We start from the raw sequence: 23804 nt of genomic DNA on the forward strand, positions 1-23804 counted from the left end.
GTCCTGCTGTGGGTTCACGAGGGGTCATGAGTTTGCGGCCCTTCCACGTTCCTCCCTCATTTCAGTGCCCAGCTCTGTTCCAGATTCTGATTCCAGAAGGCCAGAGCAAGACTCCTGGGGCAGTGGGGAGCGTCCTGGCTCTGGAAAGGACATAGGCATGGTGTTCTCAGGAGAACCAGACCCGAGAGGTTGTAGCTGGCGCTTCAAAGGCTCTTCCCCTGGGGATCCAACGTGACTGTGAATAAAGTCATGATTCCCTTTTTCTTCTGAGATAGAACCTGCAGCTTCTTTACTGCTGCCTCCCCGATGGGGTGCAGGAGTGACCCTGGAGGCTGGAGCCGTCCAGGTATGGGTCTTTCCACAAGCCACTCGGTGACTGCGAAGAGGAAGCGTACACTGTCCCTGGGGAGAAGAGGGTTTGCAGACCACAACATGAACCCTGGAATTAAGTTTTTAAAATAACAAACCAATCAAGTGGAGTTTTAAAGGCAGTGAGTGCCCCTGTGAAGGCCTGAAGCAGATTCAGCCAACATGGATAGAAACGGCCCCCTCGAGAGCAAAGCCCTTCCCTCATCGGAACCCGAACCCCAGACCTTCAGAGGGTGGGCCAAGGTGTCCCAAACTCTACTAGTGCAGGCTAGGAGTTTCTAGGACTCCTCTGTTGGGAATTGCTATTGCCCTTCATAGAATTTTTTAAAATTTTTTTTAAGATTTTATTTATTTATGAGACACAGAGAGAAATGTAGAAACGTAGGCAGAGGGAGAAGCAGGCTCCATGCAGGGAGCCTGATGTGAGGCTTGATCCCGGGACCCCAGGATCACACCCTGGGCCGAAGGCAGGCGCTAAACTGCTGAGCCACCCAGGTGTCCCAGAATCTTTTTTTATTTTGATGAAATCCCAGTCATCTAACTTTTCCTATTTTTGACATATTTTCATAAATGGATGTCAGGGACTCTGACAGTAGTCTGACAGTTAATAAAAAGCTAAAATAAATTTATTAATCAAAGGGTGCTCTTTCAGAAATGTTTCTGAGTATCTGAAGTTAAACTCAGCCTGCTCCTGCCCATTGTGGTGATTACCTACCAACTGTTTCATCTGCAAATCCACTGCCACCTCCCATCTCACCCCAGATAGGACAAGGGTATATTCTGGAGAAGACTCAGCACTGCAGGAGGCTTTATTATTTGTAGTTCTGAATGGGAGGTTAGCTGAATGAGGATTCTAGGGCCCAGAGCCCCATAAGAACCTGCAGCCAAGGTGGTAAGAGTTCTGGGAGCCACCTCCTTCCTTTCTAGATAAGCCCAGTCTGGGCAACCAGCATCTCCTCTCTACAGACTTTCCCTGAAGCCCAAGGCTCTTTCCAGGGCAGCCCTATGACCAACCCTCCACCCTCCTTCCTGAGCCTTCCCCCTAAACCTTACCCAAGACGGTGCCTCTTCTAGAAAAAAAGGCTGCAGATGGTAAAAGGTTACATTCAACCTCAGATCCCTGATAAGGACAGTTTCTGGGTCTGGATTTACTTTGCACTGGGAACAGCCAGAGATCACTACACACATCCTTTCTATTCCTGTCCAAGGGAGCCAGAGTAGCTGCAGCCTCTCCCACTCATCAAAATTCGTGGGAAGGTGCTTCCTTTTCTCATATTCTTCTAGGACCATCACCCAAGGCAGCCCATAGGAAGAATCTTCCTCCTTTCCAACCCCAGGTATTTCAGCACAAAAGGCCTGTTTACTCTGGTCAAATGCTTCAAAACAATGCAAAGATCCTTCCATTATTCAAAATCTGTTTTGGGCTAGTTCACAAAGTAGTGCATGAAGCTAAAACAAAGTCAGGAGTTTATAGCCTGAAATTACAGTTTTACAGCTTAGAAAGCAATCTGAAGTATATTATCTTATTTTTTTAAGTTTTTTTATTGATTGATTCATGAGAGGCAGAGACACAGGCAGAGGGAGAGACAGGCTCCCCACGGGGAGCCTGATCTGGGATCACACCCTGAGCCAGAGGCAGACGCTCAACCAGTGAGCCACCCAAGCTTCCCTATATTATCTTATTTGATTTGGTCCTTCCAACAGCCCCATGAGATAGATGCAATGAATGTTATAATCCTCAAATGAGACACGGCATCAAAGTGTGAACTGGAAGGCCTTTCATATACAGGAATGCTTGCTTCGCCCAGGAAGAAATGAGAGAAGGTAAGTGACCTGCCCAAGGTCTTGGAGTTAAGAGGATTGCCAGGGCTCAAACCAGGACTTCTTGGCTTAAATATAGTGCTTCCCTATCTGTGCTGGCCCACAGGACTAAGTGACTCTGCACAGAGGACACCTGTACTATGTATACAGATACCTAACCCACCTGGCAGCTTAGAAATATTTGCCATCAGAGACAAGGCAGTGGATGTAGATGGTCTAGCAAAACTCATCACCATTTCCGTAGAAATAACTCAGTGTCCTTACCTCTGCTTGCAACATCAAATACACTTTCAGAAACTCTCAAGAAGAGCATGTGTTCACAGGTAATAAGCTGTCTATGAACAAAACAGCCGGGCACTGGAGCAGCTGTGCCAACCTGAGTGTCAGGGACAACTGACCAATACTGAAAGATCCACATTCGTCACAAATACTTCTCATTCCTATGGAACCAGGTGTCAGTCCCAAGAGGGGGTTAAAGGTGCTTCTGAAGAAATATTCCAGAGGCTTCTTTACTTTGGGCCACACTTCTCTACATTCATGGCTCCTCCCTAAGAAATACACACCACCTCGGAGGCCTTCTCTGACCTTGTTCTGACTACGCAGGCAATCAACCAGGAATGCTGAAACACCCTGAAATGGAAGAACTGACACTTGCTGACATGTTTGCTCCTCCCAGAACTCGCTTGTCACAGACAGATGGAACATGCACCCCAAGCGCAACACTGAGCAAAGAAGATGCAGGCCCTGCCTTCCTGGGGCTTACCACCCACTGTCACTGTCACACAGTCTTCAGGAATCCTACCCTTCCCTCACTCCCCAGTCAGACTACACACCCTTCGTGAGTGAGAGCCACGTACTTTAATTTTCTAAAACACTCACCTTACACTAGACTCTCTACACGGCAAACTGATGGGCTGTAAGAGAATCTCTGACTCTACGATCTGGAGCACTTCTTCACTCAATCTCTCCAGTGCCATGTAAAATTATAATTTAAAATCCACAGTCTTGAACCTGAGATGTCAAAAGGTCCAGGAGAATGAGCCTGCAGCCTAAGGGGTAAGATATATAGAAGAGACCTGAGCCTCTGATGGGGAAGAGAGCTGGGGTAGGGGCAGGGGTGAGGAACGCTCTCAATCTGCAAAGCTCCATCAGCCCACAGGAGAAACAGGTGCTTTACTATAGGAATTATGGTGCTAGCCCCAAGACTGTTAAAAAGACAAGTGCAGGGACGCCTGGGTGGCTCAGCGGTTGAGCATCTGCCTTTGGCTCAGGGCATGATCCCAGGATCTGAGGATCGAGTCCCACATCTGCTTCTACCTCTGCCTATGTGTCTGCCTCTCTCTCTGTGTCTCTCATGAATAAATAAAACCTTTAAAAAAAAAAAAAAAAGACAAGTGCAAAGGGACTACCAAAGAGCATCTTATCCTACTGTCAAAAGGAGACACGAAAACCACATTCCACAGGACCAATATACAAACCCAGTTAGCCAGCATGGGGTTAGCAAAGAACCTGGGTCAGAAGACCCATAACTAGGCTCAGATTCTGCCACTAGTCCAGCCAGATGCCACTGGGCAAGCTAGGTGCCCTCCCTGAGCCTCAAGGACCCCCTCTGGACCACGGGAATAATAACCTCCACTTTGCCTCACAGAAATGCTGTGAGGCTCAGAAGAGACCTGTTCTGTGAAAGCACTTGTGGAGACGCCCCACACCATAAATCCCGAGCAGTCTAGGAGGATATACAAATTCCAGAGGAGCATCTCCCATCAGCCCCGGAACCCTCATGGTTTCCTTCTTGCGCCCCCAAACCTGGGTTTTCATCTGTTCACATCCCTGATTCCAGAGAAATCACTCATCATCCACACCTCACAAAAGGCAGGTACACGAATTTCCAAATTCTAGTGTGACAAAAAGAGAAGGTAGCTATGTAACCATGTTACCTCCCTGCCTTGATGCACCTTGGGCCTCCCTTTACAAGACATGAACTACAGGGAAACCAATGACAAGGGGAAGGGACACACACTTTATGTCCTTTGTGGCTATCTTCTCCCCACTGCCAAGTCAGGTCCCCAGTGGGAGACTGCCAAACTGATCTAACAGGGACTCAGAGACAATACGGAGATTAGCGTTTGGGAGGGATTATACTTAGGCCACATTCCATAGCCTGAAAGAAATTACTACTAGCATGCATAATCAAAGGTTAACTGGCATAGAGACACCACCGCTCCTTGCTCTTCCCTGCCCCTCCAGCAACATTGTCTCCAAGCCAGGGTTTTCATTTGCTTGCTTAGTCCTCTAACCACCCATCCATCCAGTTAGGATGTGTGTAGCACCCTCCAAACAACCCTCTCTCAAGATTCTTGAGAAAGGGTTGGAGTGGGGGTGGGAAGGCAGGTGCATCACAAAGTTGTAAACTGTGGTGGTACCAGTGATGCAGAGGCTGGGGGGAGGGGAGGGGAGGGGTGGATCCTGGGCTCACATTCCAAGAAACAGCACCTCTGCCCATCAGGCCTGAGAGCCCAGCACAACCCGTTCTGGCTCTAGGCAGAGGGATGGCCCATCTTGCAGAGTCAAGCTTATTAAAAATGGCTTGGAAGATTAAACCTTACAGCATCCACTGGTTGGCAGGTCTCAAGTTAAAACCCTAAGTTCGGAGAGGGAGAAATTCTAAGGCGACCGTGCATTTGGGGGCCATTATCAAGAACTCACTGGCAAAAAGCCAGATCTGGATGGGTGCAAAGGGTGCTTCTGTCCCATCCGTCAAGCCAAGAACATCCTCTTCATTCTAGAAATGGAATCCACCCTATCACCAAACCCCACCATGTAGCAAAGCAGCCGGTGGAGGCCCACACCCCTGCCAGGCCCCTTCCCCCAGCAGCTCAACACCTAAGGCCAGTCCCAATCCACCCTGGGGACACACGTGATCAAGCGTGTGTGCCTCCCGCCCCCTACACTGGTTAAGTCACGGCCCCAAATTCAGCCTGCAGTAGGGCAAAAGTCAAAGACTGAGGGAAGCACTTCCCCCCTTTCTCCTCTCCTGGCTTTGCTGTTGATGGCTGGTATTTAAAAAACACTGAATCAGGACATGGACACACGGAGGGAACGTAAACACACACGCCGGGACAGTCCCCGGAGGCCCGTGCTCCCAGCCGGACCCCTCCTCTGCGTCCTTTTACCGAAATGCAGCACCCTCCCTCCCCGCCTTTGGGTAAGAAAGCGTCAGGAAGCACGTCGTGAGTACACCTACCTGTCTATGCTCTGGGGCAACCTCACACTCATGGTTTCTCAGGGTCTCAGCAGAGCCAGGATCCTGCAGTTCTGACGTCCTGATCCGGGCTGAGCGGGCTGCAACGTTTAAGAACCGTGGGAGGAGGGCCTCCCCACCTCCGGGCCAGATGCTCGAGGCTCCCCGCCGGCTCTCAGGACCCTGGGAACCGAGGCTCCATCCTACTTGTGCCAGCGAGCATGCTGTCCTTTCTCAGCCCCCGGCCCCTCCCCCGTCGGAGAAAAAAACCGAAAGAAAAAAAAAAAAAAACAAAAAAGAGGAAAAGCTATGACCTTCTTAGAAACCCAAAACCCAACCGCAAATCTCTTCAAGGTTAGCGCTCCGGGCTAAGGCATGAATCACCGAGGAGCGCGCCCTGCACCCGGCGGTCTTCAGGGCGGCCCAGCGCCGCAGCCCATGCTCGGGGTCCCGGCCCGCGGGGCTGCTCCGGCAGGCGGGCCCCGGCCCCGCGCTGGGCAGCTCGGCGCCCGCCTCGCCAGGGCCGCGGAGGGCCGCTCCGAACCGGCGCGGGGGGGGGGGAGGGGCAGGGAGGCCGGCGGATAACCGAGAGGAGGCACCGGCTCGCGCCGCGCCGCCACAGCCTTGCAAGTCCGGGCCGGGCCTGCGGCCTCGACAACCACCACCACCGCAGCGCTCACCGCGGAGCCCACGCCCCCGCCTCACGCCCGCCGGGCCCCCGGCCTCCCCGTGCCCCGCGCCCCGGCCGCCATCAACCGCGGGCTCCGCTCTGCCCCGCGCCGCCCGCCTTCCCGCCCGCGCGGGGCCCGGCCCCGGCTCCCCTCCGCCCCGCGCGGCCCGCTCGCCCGCCGCCCTCGGCTCCGGCCCGGCGCGCGCGGAAGGCGGCTCGGCGGCTCCTTCCGGGCCCTTCCCCCTCGGCGCACCGCTCCTCGGGGCGCAGGCCCGGCCGGCCGCCCGTGCCCGCGCCGCCCCCTCCGGCCCCGCTCCGGCGGCGCGGCCCGCAGGCCTCTCCCCCGGGCCCGCCCCCCGCCGGCCCTCCTCCCCTCCCCTCCCCTCCCCCCTCCCCCGCGCCACTCCGGACCCTCCCCCTCCCCTCCCCCTCCGGGGCGCTCCCCCTCCCTCCCGGCCCTCCCCCGGCCCTTCCCCCATCCGGGGCCTCCCCTCCCCTCCCCTCCGCTCCTCCGGGCCCCTCCCCTCCCCTCGCCCTCCCCCCGCGGCCCGCGGCCCCCAGCCCCTGGCGCGCCTGCCTCCCTCCGCGAGGCCTAGCCGGCCCCGGGCGCGGCGGGATCCCCGGCTTTTCCCGGCCCGGCCCGCCGGCCGCCCCGGCCCCGGCCCCGGCCCCGGCCCCGGCCCCGGCTCGCCCCGGCAGCGTGCGCCGCCCCCCCTCCCGGCCCGGGGCCGCCCCCCCTTTGTCTGTGTGCCTGCCCCCTGCCCGCCGGCCGGCCCCCTCCCCGCGGGCGCGCCTCCCTCCCGCGGCTCCCTCCCTCCCCACCCCTGCGCTCACCTTCTCCTCCAGAAACCCGTGCGGCCTCCTTCCTGGGTGCCGGGAGCCCTTGAAACTGGTCGGCTCCCCGTGTTCTCCCCACGGCCGGCAGCACCGCCTGGGGGGCTCCCACCCCGGGCTCTGACCCTCCGCCGCTGCCTGCGCGGGGCACCTGGGTACCCGCCCGGGAGCGTTTCCCAACTCAATGAAGAGCCTCTCGAGGCCGATTCTGTTTTCATAAGCCCCTCTCATAGAATCACAGTTCCTAAGTCTTTCCAAGGAACATGACATTAGTCAGAAGGTCCCTGCCGTTGTAGTCAAAAGCAAGATAAAAAGGAAACTTTTTTATTAGGACGGGGGAATGAGCTCTGTCTCCTTGCCTAGGTAGAGGCGATGGTAAAATGCTCTGCAGGCGGTGCTGTGTTTGCTGTGCTCTCTCCCTCCCACACCACCTTGACTGTTCCTGGGGGAAGCGTATGTACAGTACTCTGTCCTGACCCGCACATGACCGCGAGCTGCGTGGGGAGAGCTCAGTGACCCCAAATATGTTACCAGGGCCGGGTTTGCAAATTGCAAGAGGAAAAAGAACCTAATAAGCATTGGTTGACCATTGGAATAACCCCGGAGATTCCCCTAAATTATACCAGGTACAAGTTGACAGATAAAAGAAAGACCCACCGCCTTCTCCCCATCCCGACCACCTCCTAGATCAGAACTTGCAAGGACAGGTGGTCCGCTGGCATCTGAAGCACCATGGTCCAAATTGCCATTGTCCTATTGTTTATTCTGTTCCCATATGACTGGCAGAGATGATTCTCCCAAGTGTGGACCCTCCCTCTGTGCAGATAGATCAACCAGTGATCAACAAACATTGATTGTGCTTTCTTAATACATGGAATATTTCTTTTTTTTTTTTTTTAAGATTTATTTATGTATTTATTCATGAGAGACAGAGAGAGAGAGACAGAGAGAGAGAGAGGCAGAGATACAGGCAGAGGGAGAAGCAGGCTCCATGCAGGGAGCCCGATGTGGGACTCAATCCTTGGACTCCAGGATCACGCCCTGAGCCAAGGCAGATGCTCAACCGCTGAGCCACCCAGGCGTCCCACATGGGATATTTCAAAATAATTTTGTGCATGTGTTTTATTACATACCTTATGAAACATACCCTAGAGTAGGAATATTAAAAGATCAAAATAAAGATGAAGTACATTTTTTTAAAGTAGGGTCCACTTGCAGCATGGAGCCCAGTGTAGGGCCTGAACCCCCAATCCGAAATCAAGACCTGAGCTGAGATGGAGTCTGGAGCTCAACCAACTGAGTCACCCAGACGCCCCAAGATGAAGTACATTTTTAAATTCATACTTAGTGAATCTTATTGGCTGTCATAACTAGAAGAGATACTCTTCAAAGAGATAGATTAAAATGGAAGAAATGCATCCTTAATTGTATTTATTAAATCATGGCATTCATTTTCCTATCCATTCACCACAAAGCAAAGGTTTTCATTGAAATTCAACTAGTAAATTAACATTTTAAGTCAATTAGTCCTTTAATGATAGGAAGGTGTTGGATTTTATAATTTTAACAAGTGGGACCAAACTCTCTAAGAAGTTTCATTTAAAACAGGTTTTTAGGGAATCAGCGGTTTAGCACCTGCCTTCAGCCCAGGGCGTGATCCTGGGGTCCCGGTATCAAGTCCCACATCGGGCTCCCTGCCTGGGGTCTGCTGCTCCCTGTGCCTGTCTGCCCCCCTCCCCCCACCCCCGTGTCTCTCATGAATAAACAAATAAAATCTTTAAAAATTTTTCGAATTCTATTTCTTAGTTTTTCAAATGTGCACATAAAAGTGTTACAGCTAATGGGAGGGACACCTGCCTGAGCCTGCAGCTCATGATCTCAGGGTTGTGAGTTAGAGCCCCACGTTGGGCATAGAGTTTAGTTAAAAAAAAAATTTTTTTTTAAAAGCTTTTACAGGTGACACACATCGTTTTTGATAAATAAATTTTTAAAATCACAATATTGGGAACATTGGTAGTCATACATTTTCTAACCATTTTCTCTATATGTGTGATTTTCTTTAGAAAAGCCATGACTCAGGATCCCTGGGTGGCGCAGCGGTTTGGCACCTGCCTTTGGCCCAGGGCGTGATCCTGGAGACCCGGGATCAAGTCCCACATCGGGCTTCCGGTGCATGGAGCCTGCTTCTCCCTCTGCCTGTGTTGTGTCTCTGCCTCTCTCTCTCTCTGTGTGACTATCATAAATAAATAAAAATTAAAAAAAAAAAAAAAGAAAAGCCATGACTCTCATTCATTAAAAGACCATCATGTTCACTTTGAAGGAATAGATTAAGTGGATTGTTGTTCGTTTTTGAAATCAGTGCTACTAACCTCTTGCCAGCTAATCCTCAACACAGGATGTTGTAAAGTAAAAAGTGTATCTCCTCTGTGTTCAATATCTCTTGTTGGGCCTCCCCCTGGAGATAACCAGTGAATCTGCAGAACAAGGATTTTCATGGTCATTCTCCCTTTCTTTACCAAGAAATGTCAAAACAATAAAAATAAAAATAAAAATAAATGTCAAATTTGTAGCAATTAACAGGCTTGTTTTTATCTGGTGACTGGCATTACATTGTAAAGAGAATGAATGTCTGAACTGTATGTGGCATTACTTCTCGTTCCTGGAAACATCTCACTCACTGCATTGCACGTGACAGATGATTTCTGAAGCACTGGCCCAGAGAGAGTGCTAGGTCGGCCTGTAGGTTAAAGATGGGTATTGGTAAAGCTTAAACAATTATTTTTGCTCTAGTTAAATACTTCTATGCATGCATTCTTAAATATTTTTCTTGTGCACATCTGAGCACCTCTTTGTACACTCTACTCCACTTTGAAGTCTATGGAGAAGGGGGATGGCTTTAGCAGGATAGAGTTCCCTGCAGTCAACTGGCCACTTAAGCAAATTGCAAGTCTCGGTTTAGAAATAAGACATAGAATATTAGATTGGGGCCAAGACAGACTATGTGGCAGGAATCTGGAAGCAGCGGTTGGTTAATGGAAAGAGCACTAGAGTAGGAGTCTAAAGAAGTGAGTTTTCGGGGGATGTATCCCTTTTTAGCTCTGGACCTACTGTTTGCTGGTTATAAGGATTGAATAAGATCAAGCACGGGCTCTGTAAACTATAGAGTTCTGGACAGAAAAAATCAGGATAAACATTAAGAAATGATGTCCTGAATTGACATAGTCCTCTAAACTTTTTTCCCACAGAACTCTGTTAATAAATGAATCCTTGCCTGTGCCCCACATACTGTGGGATAGGCAGAATATTAGTTGTTATGTTACATTCATTCATTTATGCTTAAGGAAACTATGGCAGAGACAGGTTTTAGGTGATTTGCATGAAATTTCATTAATTGGTAGATTGAAGCTAGAATTCATACCTCTTCATTTTTAGCTGTGAGAAGCAAAAGAAAACCACAGGTATGGGCAGCTTTTATCTGGTGGGAAAGATTCTAGAAACTTAGTATTTAACTGAATAGCTGAGGGAGAGCCGTGATACAGAACCCTGCGTGGTTTGGAGCATAAGTTCTAGAGAATCATCTTCAAGGGCAGGTATCCTCAATCCAAAACAGGTGTGTCCTCAAGAGTGATGGCTCCAGGTTGCAGCCATTCCTCTGGCATGCTGTTAGAAGACAGGCCTAGCAAGACAACAACACCATGGAAGGCAAAGTGATGACCCTTTTTTTTTTTTTTAAGATTTCATTTATTTATTCATGAGAGACACACAGAGAGAGGCAGAGACATAGGCAGAGGGAAAAGCAGGCTCTCTGTGGAAAGACAGGACTCGATCCCAGGACCCAGGGATCACGACCCAAGCTGAAGGCAGACGCTCAACCATTGAGCCACCCAGGCATCCCAAGTACCACCGTTTATTTTAGACCTTTTATCCCTCTTCAACCTTTGTCTACTGGAAAGATGATGTGCAAAGGCTTGCTTGGCTAAAGTATTGCTAGCCCTAAGACTGAGACTTATTTTTCAGCCGATCTAGATTTCTCTAGACTGTTTCTGGGTGGCCAGAATAACCAATATTAAACCCGTGTGACAGAGAGCATTTAACTGTCACTCAATATTCTGTTCCTTCGACCTGATGTGCTACCAATAACATTTTATTATAAAGTAACAATAATACCCAAACCATGTATAGTGCTTACTATAAACACCATTCTACACAAACTGCAAATCCTCTTGAGCAACCTTTTGAGGCAGTAATTATTACTCCCATTTTCAGATGGGACATGAAGCCCAGAGAGGTACAATAGCTGGCTTAGGGTTGCAGAGCTGGAACCCAGGCGGTCCAGCTCCAGAGTCTGTGCTTCTCTGTCACCCGTACTGCCTTGATGTCCTAGGCATGGTGCCAGCTCTGCAGGAAAAGATAAAACCAAAGGCAGAAACGCAGAGCAGAAGGTTCTCAGGAAGATGGAAGAGGACAGCTTCAGTGAAGAGACTGGCGTGGGTGTTGCTGGACGGGGAGGCCCGCCCTGCACGGTCCCCTTGCCCACCGGGCAGTGACCAGCAGATCTTGCCTTCGGGCTCTCAGTTCTGTTGGCCCTTGAGACGTGACCCCCAGAAACTTGCCCACTTGTCACTTCTGAAGATTTCAAGGCCTTGAGTGAAGAAGGGGCTTCTCACCTTAACTCCCAGGGAGGTAGGTCAGTGTTGCCTGGGGGGTCACCTCCCGGTTGTGCACTCCAGCCTGCAAGCTTGGTACCTTGCTGTCTGTGGTTACCTTAGAGACCAACTCGCTCCTACTGACACCCCTGGTAACTGAGACGAACTGAATAACAGGGAAGGTGCCAAGATATGTTATAAGGGAAAATGTGTGAAAGAAAACCAGTTTTAGATTGAAGGCTAATATTTTGGGAAGTTGGGTGTGTATGTGTGTGTGTGTGTGTTTTTTTTTCTCTGTATAAAAAAAAGTTCCTAGGATCAAAGATGAGCTACAAAAAAGGTGAGATTCCTGTGGGGAAGGTAATTTTTATTTTATTTATTATTTATTATATTTTTAGTTAGTTTTTAAAGATTTATTTATTCATGAGAGACAGAGAGAGAGAGGCAGAGACACAAGTAGAGGGAGAAGCAGGCTTCATACAGGGAGCCCCAAGCAGGACTCAATCGTGGGACCCTGGGGTCATGCCCTGAGCCAAAGGCAGACGCTCAACCGCTTGGCTACCCAGGCGTCCCAGGAAGGTAATTTTAAAAAACTGCCGAGGGGATCCCTGGGTGGCTCAGCGGTTTGGCACCTGCCTTTGGCCCAGGGTGCGATCCTGGAGTCCCGGGATTGAGTCCCATGTCAGGCTCCCGGCATGGAGCCTGCTTCTCCCTCTGCCTGTGTCTCTGCCTCTCTCTCTCTCTCTATGTCTATTGTGAATAAATAAATAAAATCTTAAAAAATAATAAAAATGAAAATAAATAATAAATAAAAAGCTGCCCAAAGCTTGCTTTAAAAACCAAAAAATGTTCTTAAATTAAAAAAATTTGTTGACATATAATACATTTTTTATATTTAAAATGTACAACTTGATAAGTTTTGACACAGATAACATGAAACACTACAATCAAGATAATGAATTTATTTATTACCTTGAAGCTTGCATTTGCTCCTTCCTGGTTTTTTCCCTTCTACTCCTTCCCACTGGCCCCCCTTCGCCCCCCTAGTTCCTGGGCAATCACAGGTCTACTTTTTGTTCTTGTAGATTCCTTTGCATTTTTAAGAATTTTACATAAATGAAATCATGAACTACATATTCTTTTCTGTATGACTTCTTTTACTCAGCATATTTCCAGATTCATCTATGTTGTTGAGTATATCAATTTATTGCTGAATGGTATTTTTTAAATTTCAATTTCCTTTTTTTTTTTTTTAAGATTTTATTTATTTATTTGGCAGAGAGAGAGAGAGAGAGAAAACAGAAGCAGGGAGAGTGGCAGACGGAGGGGGGAAGCAGACTCCCCATGGAGCAGAGAACCCCACATGGGGTTTGATCCCAGGACCCTGATCTGAAGACAGATATTTAATTGACTGAGCCACTCAGGTGCCCCAAATTTCTTTTTTTATTTAAGTTTTATTGGCTTAAGTAATCTCTGAATCCAACATGGGGCTCAAATCCACAATCCCAAGATCAAGAGTCACATATTCCTCCAACTGAGCCAACCAGGTGCCCCTAAAATTTCAATTTTTAAAAAAGATTTTATTTATTTATTTATTCATGAGAGACACACACAGAGAGAGGCAGAGACACAGGCAAAGGGAGAAGCAGGCTTCATGCCGGGAGTCCAACGTGGGACATGATCCCGGGTCTCCAGGATCACACCCTGGGCTGAAGGTGGCACTAAACTGCTGAGCCACTGGGGTTGCCCCAAATTTTCTATTTTTAATTGTTTACTGCTAATACATAGAAATACAGTAATTTTTAAATATTGATCTTATATTCTGCAATCTTGCTAAAACCACTCATTAGTTGTAGTAGGTATTTTGTAGATTCCATCAGATTTTCTGTATAGATAAGCATATTGTCTGAGATTAAAGACAATTTTACTCCTTCCTAATATGCATTTCTTTAATTTCTTTTTTCTTGTGTTATTGCACTAGCTAGAACCTCCAGTGCAATGCTGATAGAACTAGTAAGAGCACACTTCTCTGTCTTGTTTCTGATCTTTGGAGGAAGGTATTTGCTTTTACACCATTACATATATGATGCTATTTTCATAGGTGATCTATCAGATTATGGAAGTCCCCATTTATTCCTAGTGTGCTGAGAGTTGGCTTTTGTTTTTATTATTTTTTAAATTTTATTTAAAAAAATTTTTTTAAAGGTTTTATTTAGGGCAGCCCGAGTAGGCTCAGCGGTTTAGCGCCACCTTCAGCCCAGGGCCTGGTCCCGGAGACCGGGGATTGAGTCCCACGTCAGCTTCCTGCATGGAGCCTGCTTCTCCCTCTGCCTGTGTCTCTGCCTTTCTCTCTGTGTCTCTCATGAATAAATAAAATCTTAAAAAAAAATGTTTTATTTATTCATGAGAGACACAGACAGAGAGAGAGAGAGAGAGGCAGAGACACAGGCAGAGTGAGAAGCAGGCTTCATGCAGGGAGCTCGATGTGGGACTCCATCCTGGGTCTCCAGGATCACGCTCTGAGCCACCCAGGTGTCCCTATTTTTTTAATTTTAAAATAAAAAATAGATGTTGTTTGTATTTTATCAAATTCCTTTTCTGGATTGATTGAGATGATTATATTTTTTTTAGAGTTGCTTCATGTTGTGGATTTTCTTTTTTAAATTTTCTATTTTTTTTAAAGATTTTATTTATTTATTTGAGAGAGAGAGAGAATGAGATATCATGAGCAGGAGGGAAAGGTAGAGGGAGAAGCAGACTCCCTGCTGAGCAGGGAGTCCGACTCTTGCGGATCCCAGAACCCAGGGATGATGACCTGAGGCAAAAGCAGAGGCTTAACCGACTGAGCCACCCAGGCACCCTAGATTGTACATTTTCAATGTTGAACCAGCCTTGAATTTCTGGGATAAACCTCACCTGGTTGTGATGTTAACCTTTTATTTATTATTTGATTTGCTAACATTTTATTAAGAATTGTTACGTCCATGTTCATGAAAGATATTAGTCTGTCACTTTCTTTTATTGTAATGTCCTGTCTGGCTTTGGATAATCCTGGCTTCATAGAATGGGTTGGGAAGAATTTCCTCCTCTTCAATTTTCTGAAAGAGTTTGTGTAGAATTGGCATTATTTCTTCTTTATTTTTTATTTTTTTTATTTCTTCTGTAAATGTGTTATAGAATACCCCCAATGAAGCCATTTGGACCTGGAATTTTCTTTGTGGGGCAGTTTGTACCTACAAATTCCATCTTTTTATTTAAAAAAAAAGAAGAAGGGATCCTTGGGTGGCTCAGCGGTTTGGCACCTGCCTCTGGCCCAGGGCGTGATCCTTGAGTCCCGGGATTGAGTCCCACATTGGGCTCCCTGCATGGGGCCTGCTTCTCCCTCTGTCTGTGTCTCTGCCTCTCTCTCTCTCAATCTCTCTCTCTGTGTCTCTCATGAATAAATAAATAAAATCTTAAACAAATAGATAAAATAAAAAATAAAAAAAGAAGAAGCTTTGTGCAGTGGCATTATTGTAGCCAATGAGGTTTATCCAGGACATGATTATTGCTAATTGAAAAAAAAGAGAGAACGAGATGCCATGCTAACACTAATCAAAAGAAAATAGGAGTAGCTATATTAATTTCAGACAAAACGAACTTCAGAGCAAGGAAACTTATCAGAGATCAAGAGGGGTATTATGTGATGATAAAAGAGTCAATATTTCAAGAAGCCATAACAACCCTTATATGTATGTGTCTAACAACATAGTGTCAAAATATATAAGGCAAAAAACTGATAGAACTGCAAAGAGAAATATAGTAATTCACTATTATAGTTGAAGACTTTACACTCCTCTGTCACAAATGGACAGATCCAACAGGCAGAAAATCAGTAAGGATATAGTTGACCTCAACAGCACTATCAATCAACTCGATATAATGACATCTATAGACCATTTCATCCAACAACAGGAGATTACACATTCTTCTCAAGCTCATATGAGACATTTACCACAGTAGACCACATTCTGGGCCATAAGACACACTTTAACAAGTTTTTGAAGTATAAAAATCATACAGTGTTTGCTCTTAGATCCAAATGAAATTATTTTTTTTAAAAGATTTTATTTATTTATTCATGAGAGACAGACAGAGAGAGAGAGAGAGAGGCAGAGACACAGGCAGAGGGAGAAGCAGGTTCCATGCAGGGAGCTGGACGTGGGACTCAATCATCCCGGGTCTCCAGGATCACGCCCTGGGCTGAAGGTGGCGCTAAACTGCTGAGTCACCTGGGCTGCCCAATCCCAATAAAATTAAATTAGAAATCAATAATTGATAGGTAGCTAGAAAATCCCCAAATGTTTGGAAATTTAATAATACACTTCTATTTATTTTTAAAGATTTGTAAATTTATTTACTCATGAGAGACACAGAGCGGCAGAGACATAGAGGGAGAAGCAGGCTGCCCGAGGGGAGCCCAATGCAGGACTTGATCCCAGGCCCCCAGGGATCATGCCCTGAGCTGATGGCAGATGCTCAACCCCTGAGCCACCCAAGCATCCCAACAATATGCTTCTAAATAACAGATCAAAGAGGAAGTCTCAAGATAAATTTTAAAATATTCTGGATTAAATAATAATACAATTCATCAAAATTTGTGGAATCCAGCAAAAGTGGTTCTTAAAGAGAAATTTATAGCATTGAATACATTTTTTAGAAAAGTATATCTAGAATCAATAATCTAAGATTCCACCTTAGGAAACTAGAAGAAGAGCAAATTAAATCCAAAATGAGCAAAAGAAAATAAATAATAAAAATTAGAGCAGAAATAATGAAATTGAAAATAGGAAATCAGTAGAGAAAATAAACCCCAAATCTGGTTCTTTGAAATGATCAATACAATTGATAAGCCCTTAGCCAGGCTAATTTAGGAAAAAAAGCGAGATGACAAAGTTACTAATATCAGAAATGAAAGAGGGGCATCACTACAGACTCTTGGACGTTAAAAGGTTAATAGAGGCACCTGGGTGGCTCAGTGGTTGAGCATCTGCCTTTGGCTCAAGTCAAGATCTTAAGGTCCTGGGATCAAGCCCCATATCCGGCTCCCTGCTCAGCGGGGAGTCTGCTACTCCCCCTGCTTGTGCTCTCTCACTCGCTCTAGAATAAATAAATGAAGTATTAAAAAACAAATTCCGGGATCCCTGGGTGGCGCAGCGGTTTGGCGCCTGCCTTTGGCCCAGGGCATGATCTTGGAGACCCAGGATCGAATCCCACATCGGGTTCCCGGTGCATGGAGCCTGCTTCTCCCTCTGCCTATGTCTCTGCCTCTTTCTCTCTATCTCTGTGACTATCATAAATAAATAAAAATTAAAAAAAAAATAGATGGGCTGGTGGAGCCTGGGATTTCATTATAAAAAAAAATAAAAAAAAATAAAAAATAAAAAAATAAAAAACAAATTCCTGTAACTAATAAGGGATTATAGAAAAGTTGCAGAAGATAGGGTTGATACATGAAAGCCAATTGCTCTTCCCTATACTGGCAATGAACAAGTGAAATCTGAAATTAAAAACACATTACCATTTACATGAGCACTCTCCAAAATGAAATACTTAGGTATAACTCTACAACATGTGTACAAAATCTATTTAAGGGAAACTACAGAACTGATGAAGGATATCAAAGAAGATGTGTGTGGGGATTGGGGGGAACCTTTAGATTAAGAGATTTTTAAAAACATATCATACAATCATATGTGGGCCTTCTGTATTCTGATTCAAATAAACAAATTGCCAAAACTTTAAAAAGAATATGGCATTTGTAAGTCAATTAGAAGTTTGAATACTTGGAGGGGCACCAGGGTGGCTCAGTGGTTGAGCATCTGCCTTCGACTCAGGTCATGATCCAGGGGTCCTGGGATCGAGCTCAGCACTAGACTCCCCTCAGGGAGCCTGCTTCCCCCTCTGCCTATGTCTCTGCCTCTCTGTGTTTCTCATGAATAAATTAATTAATTAAAGAAATTTGAACACTGGATATTAGGAATTTTTGATAAAAGCGATATATTGTTAATACTACTGATATGCTAACAGTTACTGTAGTTATATTGAAAATAAAGAGTTATTCCTTATATTTTGGAGATACATATTGAAATAATTACAGAGGAAGATGTGTTTAAGGGATGATAGAATAAAACTGGTGTCTTTTTTTTTTTTTTTAAAGATTTTATTTATTTATTCATAGAGACACACAGAGAGAATGAGAGGCAGAGACACAGGCAGAGGGAGAAGCAGGCTCCATGCAGAGAGCCCGATGTGGGACTCGATCCAGGGTCTCCAGGATCACGCCCCGGGCTGCAGGCGGCACTAAACCACTGCGCCACTGGGGCTGCTCCAAAACTGGTGTCTTTAAAGGTGGCAACATTTAGGGGACCTGGATGGGTCAATCAGTTGAGTATCTGACTCTTGGTTTCAGCTCAGGTCGTGATCTTGGGGTCCTGAGATTGAGCCCCATGTTGGGCTCTGCAGTCAGCATGGGGTCTGCTTGTGATTCTCTCTCGCTCTCCCTCTACCCCTGCCCTGCAGCGCATGCACCCTTACACACTCTTTTTCTCTGAAAATAAGTAAAAAAATAAAATCTTTACAAAAAAAGTGGCAACATTTATACTGATAGCTGACTTCTCAGTATCAATGATGGAAACCAGAAAACAGTGGAATGATGGCTTTTAGGTGATAAATACAGATACTTGCCAACAACTGAAGATACTTGTATTAGGATAATTCTAGCTATCATAAGAAATCCAAAATTTCAGTGGCTTAACCAGTGGGATCGGTGAACAGAGTAGCATGCAGCCAGCCCTCCTATGTTTACTTACTAAGTTATCCAGGCAGGCAGAGATTCTGCTGTAGTCATGTAGCTGCCCCACTGTCTATTATTTGTTATGGTCTGTTAGCTTCACAGTTCTTATCACACTTGGAGATTATGTGTGTAGTTTCCTGTTATCAGATGAGAAAACTTACCTTCTTGGGTCTTGGGTGATCATTTAATGGTTTATAATGATGGAGTTAGTAAACAACCAATGTTAGTTAGTCTACTCTACGCTCCTGAATGTAGAGTCTGTGAGTTCTGCTCATTGTCTAATGATAATGCTGAAGCCAGCATGTGCTGAGTGGGCTTGTACCTGCTTGCAAGAACCAGGTGTACCTGTCTCTTCCCAGTTCCACATTCAGTGATGCCATGTAACTGATAAGGACTATGCTGGGCGTATTTACACCATGGAAATCGACAAATGCTTTAATTCAGGGCTTTTTAGGTGCATCCAGCTGGCTCAGTTGGTGGAGCATGAACTCAGTTGGTGGAGTTCAAGCCCCATGGTTGGGTGTGGACCCTACTCAAAAAAAAAAATCAGGGCTTTAAAATTTTTTAAATTTATTATTATTTTTTAAAAATTTTATTTATTTGAGAGAGTGAGAGAGAGCATGAGCAGAGGGAGAGTTAGAAGCAGAGGGAGAAGCAGCCTCCCTGCTGAGCAAGGAGCCTGAAGTGGGGCTCCACCCCAGGACCCTGAGATCATGACTTGAGCTGAAGGAAGGTACTTCACCGACTGAGCCACCCAGTCACCCCTATTTTTGTTTTTGAAGAGCTGGTTTACCAGCACCTGGCACCTGGCACTTAGCACTCAATAAATATTTGTTGAATGAATGAACATGACCAGAAGAGTCTGTGTATTTAACCATTAGGGTCTTTTCAGCCCCACCTTGCACCAAGTAGGGCTCATTGTGGGATTTCACAGGAGACTCTTAGATATGGCTATTACTAGGGAATTATTCATGTGGTATCTGGCTGCTCTCCAAAAGCAAAGTCAGCATTCTTCCCTTCCAATTCTGGTGTTTTTTTTTTCATGTTTTATTTATTTAAATAATCTCTACACTCAACATGGGTCTTGAACTCAGGACCCCAAGATCAAGAGTTACCTGCTCTTCTGACCCAGCTGGGCATTCCCCTACCCACCCCACCCCCGCCCCACCCCAGCCATGTCATCCTAGTTTCTTTGAAGCAAGAGGGAGAAGAAGCAAGAAGGTCATCGGAAGTGACTCATCCTGTGAGCTGGGCTCACTCAGGGTCTTGAGAACTAACACTCAGTATCTGTGTGGGGACGGGCCGTGAGGCTACTATCTTGGATTGGCAGCCCTGAGACTACTGTGAGTACCTCCCCATGAGTTAGGGAAGGTCATGAGACCTGGTGTGTGGATCAGGCTAATGAGAAAATGCTGTGGGTTGATGGTAGGTGTTTCAGATCATCTGCAGAAGAGCCTGATTGTGTGGGGGCCAGGAAGAAAGTTAAGGTGAGACTGGGCCATGGGCAGGGAGGGCAGACAGTTTGCATGGTTTGCATGGTTTGCATGGTTTGTGCAGGCACGAGATCATGAGTCCAACTCCCGGGTCCCTTCTTCCAGCCTCCCCACTTCCCTAACATGGTGTGGGCTTGGTCCTCCCTGCAAGCTGGGGGAGCAGTGTGGGGCGGGGCGAGGGCAGGCACGTGATGCCCCTCTTGTTATCATTGTTGGCAGCTCTGTAGTAGCTTCACCACAAAATTGCTGTTGTTGCTTCACACCCGACCACAATGGCACGTGATTTTACAGTTTTTATTTGGTTTTCCTACTTGATCCTGTGATGTAGTTAGGGCGGTAATATCATCATTTAGTCTTAAATTCATTTAATTTTTATATAAGTCATACAATCTTGTAACTTAAAAGTCATAAATAAAATATGTGCAGTGAAAAATCCACATTCACATCTGTCCTCTATCCATTTCCTTTTCCCTTGTGTAACCTGTCACTAGTTCTTGTTTATCTTTCCAGATATTTTAATGCATAAGCAAGTAAATATGAATATGGGTCTCACCCTTTCCAGACAAACGATAACATCTCATGCACACCAGTATGTTCCTACTTCCTTAAGACAAATCTCAGAAGTATTTCCCCATCAGTACAGAGAACTTCCTCTTTCTTTTTGCCTGTGCGTAGTATTCCATTATATGGATATGTCATAATATTCTGCTCTGAAACCATGCTGCATCAAGCTTCCTTGAATTTTTCACCTGTGCCAGTTTTTTAAAAAATAGTTTATTTATTTATTGGAGAGAGAGTGAGAGAGTGCATGAGCGCAAGAGAGCGTGGAGGGGGCAGAGGGAGAGGGAAAAATGGACTCCCTGCTGAGCAGGGATTCCTCACCCAGGCCTTGACCCCAGGATCTTGGGATCATGACTATAGCCAATGGCAGATGCAGAACCACCTGTGCCACCCAGGTGTTTCCATCTGTGCCACTTTATCTGTATTGTTTCTGTGTCATAGATGCGGCAGCTGAGGCTCAAGGTGGTGAAGTGATGTGTCCAAGGTAACAATGTCCATCATGACGATTGGGCAGCTCAGCTACAGCGAGGGCTTCCCTTCACTATAGCATGGCTCCTGGATTGAATTCTGGCAACAGTGTTTCCATGCTGTTGAGGTGAGGCCCAGTCTGGGGGCCAGCTCTGAGACCTCCTGTTTGACCCTGCCTAAGGGGTCAGGATGAGCTTCTAAGCAAAATCCCAAAGGACCAGGAGAGGTTAGCTTGGGAAGTGGGCAAGACAGGACCTTTCCATCAGGGGGATGAGGACGCGCCCAAAGCCCAGAGACCCAGGCAATTTGGCGCCATGGGGATGTCAAGTGGGTGGTGGGACATGGCTGCAGAAGTGTCTCAGAGTTTGGGTGGGGTGCAATGGGCGGGGGGTAGAGTGGGGGGCTGCTGGCTTCCATGCTTTCTGGAACTCTGACTTGGTTCTGTAGGTTTCAACCCAAAGTCCACAAATCTTCTGCAAAAAGGGTAACTTTCCTGTCTTACTTTTAAGAATAATAGAACAAACGAATGAGCTAATTATGTTTTGGATGATCTGGGAGGCACTCTATAACCTGTGTTGCCAAAAGATTTCAGCGCTGGCATTTGCCTTTGTGTTTGTGATGAGCTGGCATCAAGTAAAGCTGCTTAGTGGGCTCAGCCCTGAACAGAGGAGGACTCACAGGCCCTGGTGCGTGTGAACAGGGCATTAGCGGGAGTTCTAACAGAGAATGGTGGGTGGTGGGAGAGGTGACTCATCACATGCCTGCTGAACACTGGGGACCCTGTGCTGGAGGGACCTGCTTTGCAGTGACACTTTGTGCAGCAATCAGTTTCAGCAAATACCATCTGTTGCAATAAATTAATGTTATTATTAAAAAATGTATTGGCTTGACGATTTAGTCTTCATTTGGTAAATTGCCACTGCTTTTATAATTTGATGTGCCCTAAATATACATTTATACCTAGTTTTATGTCTCTATCTCTTTAAATGACATTATTGTACAAATCAATTAACCCTCCCTGGGAGCACAGAGAACTTTTTTTCCTTTCGAGGAGCTACCAAAGGGTTTTAAGTCACATGATCAGATTGGCATTTTAAATAGCAACGTATGGAATATGAAGGGTGGTCTCTCTACAGGCTGGTGAAGGCCTAACTAGGTCAGCGTAGGGTTGTCCAGGAAAAGATAGATTGGAGAAATGTTTAGGAGGTGAAAGTGGTAGAATTGGTGACAGAGTGTAGGAGGTGAGGGCCTGACATCTGAGTTTCTCCTTGGGTGGAAGTGGATGTTTTGTGATGTCATTAATGAAAGCAAAAACAGAAGGGAAAGGGGAGTGAGGGGCAGCCCCGGATGTTGAGACACAGAGCTGCACCCACAGCATGACAGGTTCCAGGTGCACTGGGGGCGTCTGGACAGAGGTGCTCGGTGAGCCCTGAGGCTCAGGGGAGGTGCGGGCCGGCTGTCCAGGTGTGGGCAGAGTCAGCATGTAGACGGTGGGCAGGGCGAGGAGAGAGGACAGAACTGAAGCCGCCCAGGAAGCAGGTGCAGAATGAGTAGAGCTGTGGCCAGTGCCCTGGAGACCCCTGGGGGTGGGGTACGGAGGCAACCCTGGAACAGAGTATGAAAAGGAACATCTTAGGGATGGGAGATCTGGAGGGGTGGAACCAAGGTCGTCAGCAATGGTGCATGCGGGGACAGGATGGATGAGATAGGGACCAAAATGTGGTCACTGGATCATGGAAAAAACATTGCACCGCCCCCTCCTGAATCCCCAACACGGCCTTGGACTCCTTCTCAACTGCCTGCTTCTCACTAGTGCAGCCCCAGTCACTCCTGTGGAGTTGGCATGACAGATGACACCTGCCTGACCTTCCGCATCTGGTGGGGGGGAGGGAGGCTGCATTGCTGGAGACAACCCCCAGGACTGGAGGGGAGATCCAGGAGGGAGGGATGGCATGGGAGCCTGAGGGGGGATTTAGGCAGCTGCTGCTGGTCGGCCTGGGAGGTGGGGCGGTGGGGGGCTCTTGGCAGCACCTGGTCCTGCAGGCAGGAGAGCTTCTCCATCAGCTCACAGAGAGTGAGCAGGAGACCTGAATGGGGCTGAATGGGATGGGATAGATGACACAGGTCCTGACACATGGGCTTTGCTGTTCCTCATGATTCAGGATATATGGTGTTTGGGGACCTGGAAACCCCAACTGGAAGCCCACGGACCCGGCCAATGGCTTCATTTCTGAGGACCTGGCAGTGGTCTGTGGGAATTGCACTGTTTGGGTCTCATCTGTTCTTTTGGAGGAAAACCTCTGGCCCAATGCCGGATCCCAGCCACTGAGATCTGCACTCCGCGTCCTGGGGATCAGGAGACATCCAGCAGCCTGACTGGTGGGGGCCAGAGCTGTAGGATGGGACAGCAGAAGGGAGAACAGAAAGTATCGATTAGCTGCAGTAGGAACACTTCACATGGAAGTTCCAGCTCTCATCCCAAGTGTGTGTGTGTGTGTGTGTGTGTGTGTGTGTGGCAGGGTGGAGGGGTTGCATCATAGAAATAACTTCTCTTTCTAACAGTAAATGAGGTAGGCAATGCCTAGCCTGGAAGTATTATTCCCTTTCTTCAAAGCATTCTGAAGAGCTCTCTTTTTTGTTCTCTCTCTCTCTCTCTCTCCTTTTTAAGTAGGCTCCACACCCAGCATGGAGTCCAACACGGGGCTTGAACTCCTGATCCCTGATATCAAGTCCTGAGCTTAGATCAAGAGTTGGACACTTAACCAATAGAGCTGCCCCGGTGCCCCTTTCTCTCTCTCTCTCTCTCTCTCTCTTTTTTAAAAGATTTTATTTATTTATTCATGAGAGACATAGAGAGAGGCAGAGA

At 47.0% G+C, this 23804-nt stretch overlaps 1 protein-coding gene and 1 pseudogene across 28 annotated transcripts in view; one reads left to right on the forward strand and one right to left on the reverse strand.

Annotated features, from left to right (window-relative positions):
• ARHGEF11 (Rho guanine nucleotide exchange factor 11) overlaps positions 1-7355 on the reverse strand; it is an 86914-nt gene extending 79559 nt beyond the window's left edge. For 14 of the 28 annotated variants that reach the window (XM_072732553.1, XM_072732547.1, XM_072732559.1 and 11 more), the window contains exon 1: positions 5435-5902. In XM_072732553.1, coding sequence (XP_072588654.1) covers positions 5435-5466 — 32 coding nt within the window. In that variant the 5' untranslated portion in view covers positions 5467-5902. Of the gene's footprint in view, positions 1-5434; positions 5952-6935 lie in introns of those variants that run through there. The other 14 variants (XM_072732554.1, XM_072732551.1, XM_072732548.1 and 11 more) reach the window with 3 other exon arrangements.
• A 7719-nt stretch (positions 7356-15074) lies between these two features.
• On the forward strand, positions 15075-15147 carry LOC112918993 (U4 spliceosomal RNA; annotated as a pseudogene).
• The last annotated feature ends 8657 nt before the right edge of the window (positions 15148-23804 follow it).

Source organism: Vulpes vulpes, chromosome 13 (genome assembly GCF_048418805.1).
Source record: "Vulpes vulpes isolate BD-2025 chromosome 13, VulVul3, whole genome shotgun sequence".
Taxonomy (NCBI): Eukaryota; Metazoa; Chordata; class Mammalia; order Carnivora; family Canidae; genus Vulpes; species Vulpes vulpes.